General features: G+C 40.2%; 1 protein-coding gene across 2 annotated transcripts in view; it reads left to right on the forward strand.

Moving 5' to 3' along the window:
• Positions 1–15,708, forward strand: part of CHN2 (chimerin 2) — a 411,135-nt gene that overhangs the window by 151,345 nt on the left and 244,082 nt on the right. For both annotated transcript variants that reach the window (XM_077268847.1, XM_077268848.1), the window contains exon 2: positions 15,494–15,532. In XM_077268847.1, coding sequence (XP_077124962.1) covers positions 15,494–15,532 — 39 coding nt within the window. The remainder of the gene's footprint in view (positions 1–15,493; positions 15,533–15,708) is intronic.

The following is a 15,708-nucleotide window of genomic DNA, read 5'->3' on the forward strand; positions in this document are numbered from 1 at the left end:
TTACCACACCGCTAAAGCATCAAACAACAGGTTAATATCTACTTGCCTGTTTTTACGGGCTTCTCCTTAATGACCTGCAGCTGTTGAATCTATCGGATTATCATACCTTGTACAGTGGTGGTCAGTACCTTTGCCATCACAATTCAGCAGTTCCCAGTGGAGCATAATTTGTACCACACAGAGTTGTTTTCTCTCTAGCCAGTAAAGTGTAAGCTCTTATCACCAGCAAGGTCCTCTACCTCTCTCACTTGCCCTTTCCCTTGTAGTGTGTAAGCCCTTATGGTCAGTCTATTCCGCTCTCTCCCAGATAGAGTTTAAGCGTTTATGGTCAGTGGGGTTCTCTCTCCTGGAGAATGTAAGCTATTATGGTCAGTGGGGTTCCTTTGTCACTCTCTCTTGTTCTCTCTTTCCCTTGTAGAGTGTAAGCTGTTGTGATCAGCATATTCCTTGCTCTCTCTCCCCTTTAGAGTGTAAGCTCTTATGGTCACCTGGGTTCTCTCTCTCACTCTCCACTCTTCCACGTGTAGTTTCTGAGCAATTAGAAGCTTTCTAGTGTTAGGCTACATTCACACATTGAGTATTTGGGGACTTTTTTTTACCTCAGTATTTGTAAGCCAAAGTAGGTGAAAAACACAGAAGTGGTTCACATGTTTCTATTATACTTTTCTTCTGATTGTTCCACTCCTGGTTTTGGCTTACAAATACTGAGGTAAAAATCTCACTAAATACTCAAATTGTACAAATGTATGTGGTGCAAATCAAACTTTTTAGAAAAATTCGGCAAATCCAGCAAATTTGAATTTCCAAAGATCCACTCTTCTCTATTCATAACAGTACTTCTAAGAAAAAATTAACAAAAATAAAAACTAAACCCTCTTCATGTACTGCTGACCCTAATAACTGGAAAGGCCTATAGTAAATGTACATTATATGAATGAGAGTACCGTAAACTGTAATAATATACATATTCACGGAGCACTATATTGATTGTATAGAGTCGGTATATCATTACATTATTCCATTTTCTGCAAACATTTCTTTCTTATTTGTTTATGAGATATATGGATAATTATATGCTAGAAAAGGCTTCACTTCCCAGTGAGAGTGAAAATATCGCCAATGCAGAATGCATTTATTTATAATGTTTTTATTTATAATGTTATTTTCCTCTTTTGAAGGAGAAACATTGACAGGAAAGAACAAAGCAATTCACATAAAGCTTCGCCTAATAATAATGTATTTTTTAGATTTTGTACATCAGCAGATTCATTTTCAAATACTCTCAGTTTAGAAATGTATGGTGTGGTATTATTCGCTATCCGGGGTACTCTGAATACATTTACATACATTATTATTTGTTTATAAACAAATATACACTTGGGGTATATATGCAACATCGCATGGGCGTGCATCTTAAAGATGAACCCGGGGAGACTGCAGCAGCATATAATTACTACAGCAGGAAACATCACTGAAGGTAAATTAAATTCTTAGATCATACAAAAATTGCTTCTTCGCTCTTGAGAAGATTCTCTTCATAAACCTCATTGCAACATAGGGTTTTGCTCATTTGTTCTAATAGATATATAATACTCAGGTACTCAGCCCCTGTGTGTCCGGCCGCGTGACGGGGGGGGGCGGGAACTTCTGGGTCCGTCTGTCGGCGTCTGCGCCGCACGCTGCCTTGGCGCTTAATATCGGCTTCTTATATAAACTCCTTGATTTTTGATACTCGCTACCCCGACGAAGGATTTTATATCCGAAACGCGCGTCGGGGTGTGCGCATTGCCTGGACAGAGTAGCATCTATAAGGTAAAGACCCTCCTAATATTATCTCTCGCTGCTGGCACTCTGCACTTTTTGCACATTGCACTCTATTACCCTATATGTTTGTTGTTTTATTCTTTGCTGCTGGCACATTGCACTTTTTATATTTTGCACACTGTTACCCTATACAAGGGTACTTTTTGATTTATTTAATCACGCTTTTTATTAATTTATATTTACGCATTGCATGAAGTGACCTTATGGGTATCGTTTGTTTGCTTAATCACGGTTTGCACTGATGTGCTCTGTGAGATATATGATCCCTTTGCCAATTTAGAGGTCAATAGGATTATTTGTATTGGAGGTCTGTTCGATAGCTATATATAGATATCCGTATATACTTTTTTAATATACCTTCTGGGTGCCACTCACTCCTATCTAGGCTTGATTTTAGATTTATTTTTTAAAATATTTTGTCCAATTTATGTGCACACTGTATGTTATAATTTGATTGTTGCAAATAAAGTATATGAGATTTTATATCCTTGCTAAGTAATTTCTTGGGTTGGCTTCCATGAATCTGGTGATTGGTTTACACTAATAGATATATAGTTTACTCATTCAAAATGAGCATAACTTGAGTATTAAAGTTAGAAGACCCTACATAGCACAGAGAACCCCTACAGGTCTGCGTTAAAGAGCTGTAAGGATGGCGGACTGTGCTGTCATGTTCCTGCTCCTGAAGACACCAATTGCGTTGTGTTGTATGGTAATTATGTCATGCGTCTTTGCATATATTGTGTCGTGAATTGTGTAGTAATGTACAGTCTGTAGGAGATCTATGAGTAATGCATTGTCACATTACTGTTGCATGGTTTCTCAGGGAAATGGGCTCCTTCCCTATCCTTCATGCTAGGGGGCGCTCTAGTCTATCCCTGTGCCCAGGATTACCCCGGAATGAGACACCGGGGTCACAAGTCTTGCTACGCTCCTGACTTACCCTTATCTGTTCCCTTCCCCACCCTGGATGGTGTGAGGCCAAATTGTATAGGATTACACTAACCAGACAAGCGAAGACAAATAGGGATAAATGAAAACTGCAATCATACAAAATATACTCACCAAACAACAGAGTAGAACACAGGGGAGGGTAAGGTACGTGAAACCAAATAGGAGAGGATTAGGATGAACAGGCAAGCAAACTTCATGCAGAAATCATCAGAACAACTCTCCAAATGACAACTCCTCCAGCTCCAAACCAGGCAGAATGAACTATCACTGGCAATTCCCAAATGCCAGTGACAAGCAGATATACCAGAGGAGAGTGCCCATCACAGAACAGCTGAGGCAATCGATGATGGAAAGCTCCAAGAGATAAGCTGAGTTGATTAACCCTAGCAATGTCAGAGCAAAGAAAACCAGCACCATTTGGTATGATGGTGAAGCAGTTCTAAGAAGCTCAGGAGTTCGGGTAACCAGACGCTGCGTTCTCCTGGCCTCTCTCTGTTGTGACATGTATAGTGTATAGGATAGGTAGAATAGGGATAGATAGTTGAGTGTAGCATAGGCAGTGACATTAGGTTAAGATGAAGTTAATGTTTGTGACTAGCCCATAGGGGGTGGGGTTATTCATAGGGCAAGTCACTGTTTCCTTTAGGTAGGGGAGTTTGAGAGTGTAAAGCATAAAGGGAGCAGAGCTGCATGAAAGGGTGATCCATAAAAAGAGGAGACCAAAGGTGAGGGATAGGGAGATCTTGAAGAGAGGTGACTGACAAGAAAGAGGCCTTCCTTAGAAGGATCTGCGGAGAAGACGCAGAGTCACGAACCTTCAAAGCTTGTAATGCCGAAGGTAGTGGGCCTAAACAGGACTCAGTTCGTAGGGCTAGTGGCGGTTCCACGCAGGGGTTGCAGAGTACACACAGCTGCTTTTGGCACAGTACTTCCACATATATAGGTGCAGAAAACACAGCAATTTTTTAGCACAGTTCTCCCACTGAGACACGTGCAGGGTACACACATCAGCTTTTTAGCAGAGTGCACTATCTGACACTGTCCCTCACTCCACCTGTCCCTACACTAATTCGAGCAGAATGGCAGCACTTGTTATCCGGCATTTATACAGGCCAGGTCACGTGCTGCGCCGGCCAATTACAGCCATGCCAATACTTGATGGCTATGTGCCCAATGCCTAAAAGCATGTTGATTGGCTGCACTGCAGCCTTTCAGCAAACTTTATTAGGCATCCAAACCCGAACAGTAAACCAGACATCCTGTTAAAAGTCAGTGTTCAGGGTTCGGTACCGGACACTAGGTGTCCTGTACAGACCCCGAACATTACAGTTCAAGTTCAATCATCCTTAAACATTATTAATAGATCACTGAGACCTGATGAGGCTGTTGTATTTGTTAGCGAATCCATGTCAGAATGGCTGTATAATCCTAGTATTAAAATGAGCATTTCATGAGTCTGGTGTAGGGCTCATTCAGATGTCCGATTTTTTTCAAGTACGAGAAAAAAGGGTGAATATTCTGTTCAGTGTTTGATCAGAGCTTGATCAGAAAGTGGTCCGAGTGTCAATCGTTTTTCTCGTACATGCAGCAATAAAAAAATCTGATAGTCTGAATATCGGATCATGCTTGGAAGTTATCCGATTGTTGTCCAATTTTATTCTCGTACCCATTGACCCGGATCAAAATCAGACATGTCTCTGATATTTTCCACTGGCGACTCTGAGGAAAATAATCGGACGTGTACAGCCCCATAGAATGTGATAGGTATTAGTGCTATTTGTGAAAACTACAGATAGCATTAAGACGCGAAAATCAGACATGTGAACAAACCCTAAAAGTATACTCATGAGTCCAAGTGTAGTCCATCTTTGCCACCCAGCCTGACTGCGGCACCTTGTACCTAGCAGTGTGAGATCTCAGTACCAGCAGAAGGGAGGAGGGACACTGACGAGCTGCTAATAAGGCAAGGTGGTTAGATGTTGAGTTACACTTTGAAAATGGATTATACAGCTGGTCTAAAATGGTAACTACACCTGCCTCATCAGTTTTTACACATCTGTTTAATAACATATGTAGTTTACATCGTGAAAGCTGGTGACAGATGCACTTTAAATATTCTGCATTTTCAATACATTTTATCCATAGATTAAATATAAAAGCAGCTGCCGTTACATAACTCATCCCTGTCTATCAGCAGAGTTTACTGCAGAGTTGAATTATTCATTTTCTGTATCACGGTAATACAGGCATTTGGTTTCCTTTTGTTGAGAATTGGGCTGAAAATCTGCAGTAATATCCATAAAAATACTCGGGAGGCATTATAGGCATGTTCTATCATCTGTTGATGAGGCAGCAGATGTTTTTCCCATTATTCAAGTTCCTCATTATATTCCGCACTGCTCTCCTGGTCCACACGTTACGTCTATGGCTCCATTCCATCAGACGTATCATACCATATAATAATCTGTAGTGTTACCATCTATTAGTTGTGTGCAGCATGACCCGAATATAAAACAGGCTCTCCCTGTTGTGTTGTGCTAATTCTGGTCAGCAGGAGCACCGTATAAGACGGAGTCTTCATTAGTGCACAGTAGTATCCTCGATTACTTACACTTTTGTCCTAGGAAACTTAAGCAGAATCCGCTCTGCTTGAAATCTGCTTTTCAGTTCACTTGACATAAGAAGAAAGGAACAATAGTCATAAATATGAAAACCTACAGTATATAAATCATTATGTGATGTATTAACACATGCAGACAATTGTGATACATTGCTAATCCATTCACATAGCTAACGACCCTATGGAGACTGAATACATTCTACTCATAATGATCTTCGTAGTCAGGCACACTATGTCCCCGATTCCCCATTTGCAGTTTTTCTGAAGTCACTTTTCTATTATTGTCTTGTGGTATACGTAGATTTTCTTTCTCTAAATTTTTCAACATGTGGTTTATGAATGATGAGCAAAATAAAAAATGTTCTTCATTTTTGTGTTTTCCTCTTTTATTTTTTGGCTTGTTTAGGCCAAAAATGTGCACGTTCCATTAAACAATTTCAGACATACATAAAATCATTGCCGGGGTTGACTGGACTACATTTGTGAAAAAATGTAGCAACTTTTTAATTGATGAATCAATTGAAAACATTTAGAAATTTCAAACCCCGACCACAATAACAGAAAAAAAAAGAAATTACAATTGCATATAAGATAGACTTTAAAAAAGTTGTAAAATTAAAAGAAGTATTCTGCAAATCAGTGCTGGTTGCGTGGTTGGACTAGGAGGCATAAGACCAGTTGTCCTGTAGTGATAAAAACACTGATTGTAGTGAAACAGCAAAACACAGCTTAGTAAGTGACACATGGTTGGAATCTCTTCCATTATTCTATGGTGCTGTCAGATTACATAGCAAACACCTGGTGACAGATTCCCTTTAAAGGGATTTTCTTACCATAATGATGGCGCACTTAATAACGACATATGACATCAGTGTCTGGAAACGAAAAATAATTTATCCTGGCTCCTAACTAAACTGGAAAATAACATATTTGAACGTATTCACTGTGTTGACCCTAATCATCATGAGTATTCTCTAGGGACCCTCAATGTAACTTTATGTAATGCCCGAAGTTTGGCTTTGTAGAATTACTTTCCCTTTATTTGAAGGAACTTTTTAGAAGAAATCAGGAAAGGTTTGGAAGTATTTCCTGAACAAAATGCTTTCAGACACATTTTCTAGGAGCCGTGCTTTAACAAGATGTGACGTTGTACATAGTGCCCAAAATGCACCATGATTCAACTTGACAGAATTCACAGCATGTTACCATGGCAACAGCAGACATCTTTTTAATCAATCACAGACACTTCTCCTTCCATCATAGTGTGTTTATTACACTCCACTGCTTTCCTTTAATTTTTGACTGATTCTAGTGTGTTACATTAAGAAAGCATTTCTTATTTTCTTTCTATACGAAATTGTGTAATTTTGTAGAAATGGACATTTGTGTGGTCATTCATTTAATTTTAGTTTTATGATTTCATGATTTTTGCTGTTGTTGTGAAATGAAAACAACGGAAGATAAGTCTTAAAGAGTTATTCCAAAAATAGTAAGTTATCCCATCCAGAAGGCAGGGAAACCTCCTTAACTAACTCACAGACCCTCTTTATGGGATTCATATAGCCAAACCAAAGTTATACACCTTTCATCATTTTCAACTGATCTTACATTTTTATGGCAGCAATAGGGTAGATAAACCACTGCCAAACACCAATGATTGCATTTACATGCCAAAGGCATATCCAGAAATCCAACATCCCTGAACGTTGTGCGCCCATACGCATAAGATAATGGTTGATTCTGCTAAGATTGTCAATTTCAGCTGACATTACTCTGTGTATAGGGCCTTCAGGCCTTTAAGACAATGTGCCAAGTTTGGAACTACCCAATTGCTGGATATTCGATCTCTGCGACTCCCATTGATCCAGAGAATCGGGGCTCTGAAAAGCCCCAAGTGAATAAAGCGGTGGTTGATCATGCACATCTTTGCTCCATTTATTCTCTATTGGATCGCTAGAGATTACCGAGCACAGCGCTTGGTTGGTCTTCACACTCCTATTAAGAATGCATGTAGGGGCAGTAGTCATGATTGACCACCACTCCATTCACATGGGACTCATTAGAGCCCCTGTTTTTGAGGTGGAGATTCCATTGGTTGGCCCAATCAGGAAGTTATCCTCCAAACTTTGGACAACCACTTCAATATTGTAGCCTGATTTAAAGGGAGCATGTCACCTAACTTTTACTGCCCAAACTGTGGCAACATGAATCAGAAGCACGCTACTTATTAATAGCCAGGTATATATTTCTTTTAAATGCTCCGCTAATTAAAATATACTTTAAAGATCTGGCTGAGGAGTAGAGCCAAAGACATTAATAGAAGGACTTTGCTCCTGACCGGATTCTCTCAGGATGTCGCCACATAAAGTACTAATAATTAGGTGAAATGATTACAATACACATACAGGGTGCTCACCTAATGGTGTTGTGTTATCACAGACAAGGCATCACATGTTGTACGGTCTTGAAATGTATTTGGAATGGATTCCACCATAATTGGCTCATATAGCAGTGTACAAAAAAGTAATTATAGCTACTGTGGCATGTAAAACTTTGGGCACCCCTGGTCAAAAACACTGCTATTATGAACACTTAAGCAACTTGAAGATTAAATGATCTCTAAAAAGCCTAAAGTTAAAGATGACACATTTCCTTTGTATTTTAAGCAAAAAAAACAATATATATATATATATATATATATATATATATATATATATATATATATATACATATATAGTCATTTATTTAATTTACAAAAAAAAAAAAAAAAAAAGGAAAATGGGCCGATGCAAAAGTGCGATCTTACTTGGAGATTTGTGTTCGCAGATAACTTTGACCAAGGTTTCAGACCTAAATTAGCCTGTAATGGTTATGGCTTGTTCACTATCATTAGGTAATACCAGGTAATGCAAATTTCCCAGATTTATAAAAACCCATCCTCCTCTAACCTTGTGCCAAAAAACAGCAGCCATGGGTTCTTCTAAGCAGCTGTCTAGCACTCTGAAAATGAAAATAGTTGAGGCCCACAAAGTAGAAGAAGGCTATAAAAAGATAGCAAAGCGTTTTTAAGTTGCTCTTTCCTCAGTTGGAAATGTAGTAAGAAATGGTAGTTAACAGGAACAGTGGAAGTCAAGATAAGGTCTAGGAGACCAAGCAAAATTTCAATGGGAGCTCCTCTTAGGATTGCTAGACAGGCAAATCAGAATCCCTGCTTGATTGCAAAAGACCTTCAGAAAGATTTAGCAGACTCTGAAGTTGTGGTGAATAGTTCTACTGTTCAGAGACACCTGCACAAATATGGCCTTCATGGAAAAGGCATCAGAAGAAAACCTCTCCTGCATCCTCAACATAAAATTCAGAAGTATGCAAAAGAACATCTAAACAAGCCTGATGCATTTTGGAAACAAGTCCTGTGGACCGATGAGGTTAAAATAGAATTTTTTGGCCACAATGATCAAAGATATGTGTGGAGTGAAAAGGGCACGGAATTTCAGGAAAAGAACATCTCGCCAACCATTAAGCGTGGGGCTGGCTCAATCATGTTTTGGTGTTGTGTTGCAGCCAATGGCATTGGGAACATTTCATGGGTAGAGGGAAGAAAGGGTTCAATGAAATTTCAACTAATTCTTTATGAAAACAAATCCATCTGTAAAAAAGCTGAAGTTAAATAGAGGATGGCTCCGACAAATGTATGATGATCCTAAACACAAGTCAAAATCCACAATAAACTACTTCAAAAGGCGCAAGCTGAAGGTTTTACAATGGCCCTCACAGTCCCCTGATCTGAACATCATTGAAAATCTGTGGTTAGACCTCAAAATAGCAGTGCATGCAAGACAACCAAGGAATCTCACAGAACTGGAAGAATTTTCGAATGAACAATGGATGAAAATCACTCAAACAAGAAATGAAAGACTCTTGTTAAGCTAGAAAAAGCATTTACAAGCTGTGATACTTGCAAAAGGGGTGCTACTAGGTACTAACCTTGCAGCCCAAACATATACATGCCACTGTAGACTCTGACGAGCTTAGGACAACATTCTGCAGCCATTGCAGATAAACTGCTTATACAGTCCATGATGTTACACTGACATACAGCCTATCGCTAGCATTGTTCATGAATTGTACCATTGGACTTGGACGACACTGCATCATGGGCTATAGTCACATACTAATATATACCGTATATTTATTTATTTATTTATTTATTGTTTTGCCGAAAATGCAAAGGAAATGTGCCATCTTTAGGTTTAGGGCTTTTATAGATCATTTCATCTTCAACTTGATTAACTGTCACAATAACAGTAATTTTGACCAGGGGTGACCAAACTTTTAGGGTATGTTTCCACGGTCAGTAAACGCTGGGCATTAGACGTGCTCATCTTTCCAGACCGCAGCATGTCTATCTCATGGAGACGCTCCGTCTCCGCAAGATGAATATCACCGTCCAATGTATAGAATGTGGTGATTCCGAACGGTTCAATGAACACATGCGGAATCACCTGCGTTCAAAAGCCGGTAGCTCTTTGGGCAGAGTGGTCACGTGCTGCTTCCAAAGCGCTCCCGGTTCTGCTTGTAGAAACATACCCTTACATGCCACTGTACAACTTGCCAGGACCGAATGTTATGCAGTTAAATGATGGAGACCACAGTTCTAAAATAAATTTCTTTTTACTGATGAATAACTTACTAGGGACCATCGGGACCAGATAGTAGGTATACATCTTCATGGGTTTTTTTTTGTAGTAACATGGAACATCACACACACATTTTATTTCTCTTATGAAGTCACTCTAACTTTCTTCGTTGCTATTTCTTCTCTTAACACAGCCCAGCACCCTACTTCAGGAGTTTCCCTTGTTCTTAATAATGTCACTCTAGTCTAGTAAGCAAGAGTCCCAAGCTCTAATCCACAGTATGGCATCCTTCTCTCCTTAAGAGAGTTTCTGTGTCAATATGGCGGCTACTCGGCTTCCTTTTCTATTGGTGCCTCCAAGCTACCATTCGGGGTTTTTTCTCTTCTTCTTGCTTTCCTTTCTCTTTCATGTTCTGTTACCTTTCTTGTTGTAAAGTTCGTACCGTCCTGTGTTGTGAATTCCGTTCTTGGGCTCCATCCTGTGGTTGCGAATGGTATTTTTGGAAGTTCTGCTCTTGGGCTCCCTCTGGTGGTTTCAAGTGGAACGTAGCAGCTGCTTTCACTAATCGGTTCCCTGGCCTTGTTATTTAACTGGGCTTTTGGCTGTAGCCAGTCCTTTCCTGGAAGTTCTCTGTTGGCCAGTCCATTTCAGCTTAAGATAAGTTCTGCTAGTTTTTGGGTGTTTCCCTGCTTATGACCTTCTATTCAGTTTAAGTTATGTCTCTTTTGTCCAGCTTGTCATTATGAAATATTCCGGCTAGTTGGAAGCTCTGGGGTTGCAGATTTGCCCCCTCCACACCGTGAGTCGGTGTGGAGGTTATTTTGTAAATTCTGCGTGGATATTTAGTTTTTTATACTGACCGCACAGTAGCCTTTTCTATCTCTGTCTATTTAGATAGTATTGGCCTCCTTTGCTAAAAATCTAGTTTCATTCCTGAGTTTGTCATTTCCCTCTTCACTCACCGTTAATATTTGTGGGGGCTATCTTCCTTTGGGGGTTTCTCTGAGGCGAGATAGTTTTCTGTTTCCATCTTCAGGGGTAGCTAGTTCTTAGGCTGTGAAGAGGCGTCTAGGCAGTGATAGGAACGCTCCACGGCTATTTCTAGTGTTGGTGTTAGGAGTAGGGATTGCGGTCAGTAAAGCTACCACCTCCTCAGAGCTAGTTCATTATTTGTTTTACCCACCAGGTCATTTCAGTGCTGCTTCGTTATCACTAGGTCATAACAGTGATTACTGTCGGTGGAGCTGCCACCTCCTGTGAGCTTGTTCATGATTGGTTTTACCCATCAGGTCATCTCAGTACTGCTCCATACCCACCAGGTCATAACAGTCCTGCTAGGCTTCTTTCCTCAGGCCCCAACAATTCTTCCTTCTCCCTCTATTTCTGCTCCAACTCTGGACTGCTACTCGCTTCTCTTTCAGTTGTAGTCTTACTACCTGCCTCACTCGTTGCCCTCTTGCCACAGGACACCCACTAACTAGACAGACCCGAGGTCTGCTACAGCTGCAAGCTGGGCCCTATCTCACCTTTTACCAAAAGTCTCCCCTTGTGTCTTTTCACATAGCCCTACCATCCTGGGCTAGTCCAAACTGTAAACTGTTGATGCCTACTCAGTACCGTTTGCTGGGCAGTACATTGCTTCATCACATAATGCAAAACAGTAAATGTGCAAAATAATGCATTATATCAGAGTTTCGCCAAGCGGTGTGGCAGCATGTCCACCTCTTTACACACCTCTAGCACCCCTTTATTATGGAACTACATGACCTATCGTGTATTACAAGCCTCGGGGGAACTTCTGAGTCACATGTTATTACTTATTGCTGCCCTAGAATTTTACCATGAGTGACGTGAGCACCGGACTTCAGGGATAATCTTCTCTCACTCGCCTGTAATTAATTTACCATTGTGTTTCTGTCCAACATTAAGCTCCGGCTGATGCAGAAAAATATCGACTTGGCAGGTGAAGAAAATAGCATGTAATCAGTATTTTCAAACAGCTTTTCTCCTTTACTGAAAAAGTGACAAGACAGGCAGGGTATAATTGGATTTAGAAATTGAGGAAGATAAAATGATGTGAGCTGAAAATATCAATTGGTAATACTTTTTTCCAAGTTAAGATATTTTGCCGGAAACATGCCTGGAATTCATTGACGGATAATAAAATAACCAGATAAAAAAAAAGAGTAAAAGTTAAAAGGTTTTTGCTGCTGATGTAAATAATATCCCTAATGTGCTCTACTATATAGTATAACTCTATACTGTAGTCTCGGAACCTGAAAGGAGAAGAATATATTTGTACTCTCCTTATAGACAACCTGACAGCAGGATTTTATACCCCAATCTAATGGGGTGTATGTAAAGAAGCTTTAATGCAGAGTAAATACTTATCTTCTTGTAGAAGTCAGTTGAAACTGTATGTTGTTAATGTGTTGCAAGTGCAGTGGGTGGGCACTTGCAGCTCCGCTGCTTCTCTGCTTTTTCTTAACAGCTCATTTACATATAAGAAAAACATGGATTTCTCTGGAACAAGACACTGGATCACATCTTTCTGTGACCTGCATCCCCATATAGATGGTTTAGGAGGTTTTATCTTACTGACAGGTTCCCTTTAAAGTAATGCAAAAAATGATGAATGGTATTTAAAAGAAAACAGAAATGCAAAAAAGTACAAATCACCACTTTTCCAAACACAAACTAAATCTAAAAAGAAAAAAAAATAAAGTATTTGGTATGAACTAATGAAATATATGTTTATCCCACCAAAGCAAAAAAGAAAAAAATTAACTGAAATGGGCCAATAGACCGCAATGGTGATGGCAGAGCGAATGTGCGCTCTGCCATGCACTGTTCCCAGAAGTATACGCCTAAAGGACACTCAGACTCCAGTAGGCGTACTCTCCCGAAAAAAGTGCACGACAGAGCGCACGTTCGCGCTGCCGTCACCATTGCAGTCTACTTGCCCCGTTGGATCACGCGTCTGTACCCCGTTTTGTTGGGGATTTTAGACGTCTGACTCGAAGGGGACACAGAACACAATGTGAAAGCACCTAATGTGTATATGATCAAATTTAGACCATATTGGTGATGCCATCAGCAACCTACGCCAAACATCAGTCAAACCAGGCCTTATATACCACATGGATTTATATAAGGATCAATGTTTGCTATACACTCACCGGCCACTTTATTAGGTACACCATGCTAGTAACGGGTTGGACCCCCTTTTGCCTTCAGAACTGCCTCAATTCTTCGTGGCATAGATTCAACAAGGTGCTGGAAGCATTCTTCAGAGATTTTGGTCCATATTGACATGATGGCATCACACAGTTGCCGCAGATTTGTCAGCTGCACATCCCAAAGATGCTCCATACAAGGCAGGATGGATCCATGCTTTCATGTTGTTTACGCCAAATTCTGACCCTACCATCCGAATGTCGCAGCAGAAATCGAGACTCATCAGACCAAGCAATGTTTTTCCAATCTTCTACTGTCCAATTTCGATGAGCTTGTACAAATTGTAGCCTCAGTTTCCTGTTCTTAGCTGAAAGGAGTGGTACCCGGTGTGGTCTTCTGCTGCTGTAGCCCATCTGCCTCAAAGTTCAACGCACTGTGCGTTCAGAGATGCTCTTAGGCCTACCTTGGTTGTAACGGGTGGCGATTTGAGTCACTGTTGCCTTTCTATCAGCTCGAACCAGTCTGCCCATTCTCCTCTGACCTCTGGCATCAACAAGGCATTTCCGCCCACAGAACTGCCGCTCACTGGATTTTTTTTCTTTTTCGGACCATTCTCTGTAAACCCTAGAGATGGTTGTGCGTGAAAATCCCAGTAGATCAGCAGTTTCTGAAATACTCAGACCAGCCCTTCTGGCACCAACAACCATGCCACGTTCAAAGGCACTCAAATCACCTTTCTTCCCCATACTGATGCTCGGTTTGAACTGCAGGAGATTGTCTTGACCATGTCTACATGCCTAAATGCACTGAGTTGCCGCCATGTGATTGGCTGATTAGAAATTAAGTGTTAACAAGAAGTTGGACAGGTGTACCTAATAAAGTGGCCAGTGAGTGTATATAAAGCAGTATAGACAAATCTTAAAAAAATTAGACATGTCCGGAATAATGTGGGCGCTTTGTGGTTGAAGTTGTTAAGAGTACAGAGACGTCCCATGTTTTTATGGAAAGTCACTCTTACCCAGCACGTAGAAACCATTACTGTAGTTATTACTTTGTCTGCCTTTTTCAATGCACGGAGAGCCGGAGACTAAATATAATTTGAAAACAACAGTGACATATGGATTTAATCTTCAGCGTTGTGCAGAGCCTGCAGTGGTCAGAAGAAGTTATCCATCTATTCTTTGCCGCATAACTGGCAGTGGTCATGAACTGCGTTGGCTTAATGCACGTCTTCATGGAATCGTAAATAATGCGATCCATTTCTGTAAGTAAATTAGATTTGGTGACTGTGTATGATAATGTGTATGAGTTACAGTAAAAGTATGAGATGAGCAAAGTTAGAACAGAATGCTTCATATTATTGACCTGAAAGGTACCAAAACTGATTCCACTTGCAAAAATACCAATTGGGTAGAAATTGTATTATTGCTCATTAAAAAGATTCATTGTCTTATCCTACTAAGATGCCTACAGTCCCTACCTGGGCTGCTGTCACCACTACGCAAATCTGAGCAGATGCAGCATATACTAACCCGCGGCAACCCAATCTGGTGCCCACTATGGCTGTACCAGATGGCCCCCAACACCTGAAGTCCATCCAGGTTCCTAGTGAGGATTTAGTTTGCAGTTCTCATTAATTCTTTGGATGGGATTATAGAGGACGTCCTTCCCTTGTCAAGTAACCAGCATATGTTGGTATTCGCTGTTGGTGTGTGTATGAATGTTATGGTTGTAGGCTTTTCTATTTAGGACCCCCACTTTTATCCAGTGCAGAGAGCTCCTGCAGAGAGGTTTTTTCTTCTTGGTGGCCTAGTCCTTCATTAATCACTATGTAAGTATGTAAGACTACATTTCTCTAGTAAGGTCCAGCTTTGCGGATAGGATGACTTCATTTTAAGAAGGTACTTTCAAAGCTATATGTTTATATGGATTTGTATTTTTGGTTCATGTTAGTGTTTTTCATGTGCTACAAATAATTGTGTCCTAGTAAAGCAATAACAAAAACGTTTTCTCAAGGGTTTCCCAAAGACCCTTCACAAAATAATAAAACAAATATAAGTCAGGCATAGTTTACGTCTGTAGCATTCAATCTGTCTAAATTAACATTATTTATTTGACCTGTAGGAATATAATGCAGGTGTATTGCTTTCTGAGTATATGTGTCTTATCAATATGTCTGTCTTTCTAACCTGAAGCCATTCCCGCAGGATAGCCATGAATTTGATAATCTGTTCACTTCCCAGCACAGTCAAGTAATGGATTGATTTATTTTTGTTTCTAGATGCAGAGGAATACCAGCCCCCCATTTGGAAATCATACTGTGAGTATTGCGTTTATGTTATTCATCTCCGTCCCGTTTGTTATGTGAATCCAAGCGATAATTAATTTCACATTAATATTTGGCTTTTTATGGATTCTGATTCAACGTAGAATATTTTAAAGTACACGACATGGGACAAACGGTGTTACCCTCACATGTGACTACTTAAACTGTGT

Source organism: Ranitomeya variabilis, chromosome 6 (genome assembly GCF_051348905.1).
Source record: "Ranitomeya variabilis isolate aRanVar5 chromosome 6, aRanVar5.hap1, whole genome shotgun sequence".
NCBI classification, from domain to species: domain Eukaryota; kingdom Metazoa; phylum Chordata; class Amphibia; order Anura; family Dendrobatidae; genus Ranitomeya; species Ranitomeya variabilis.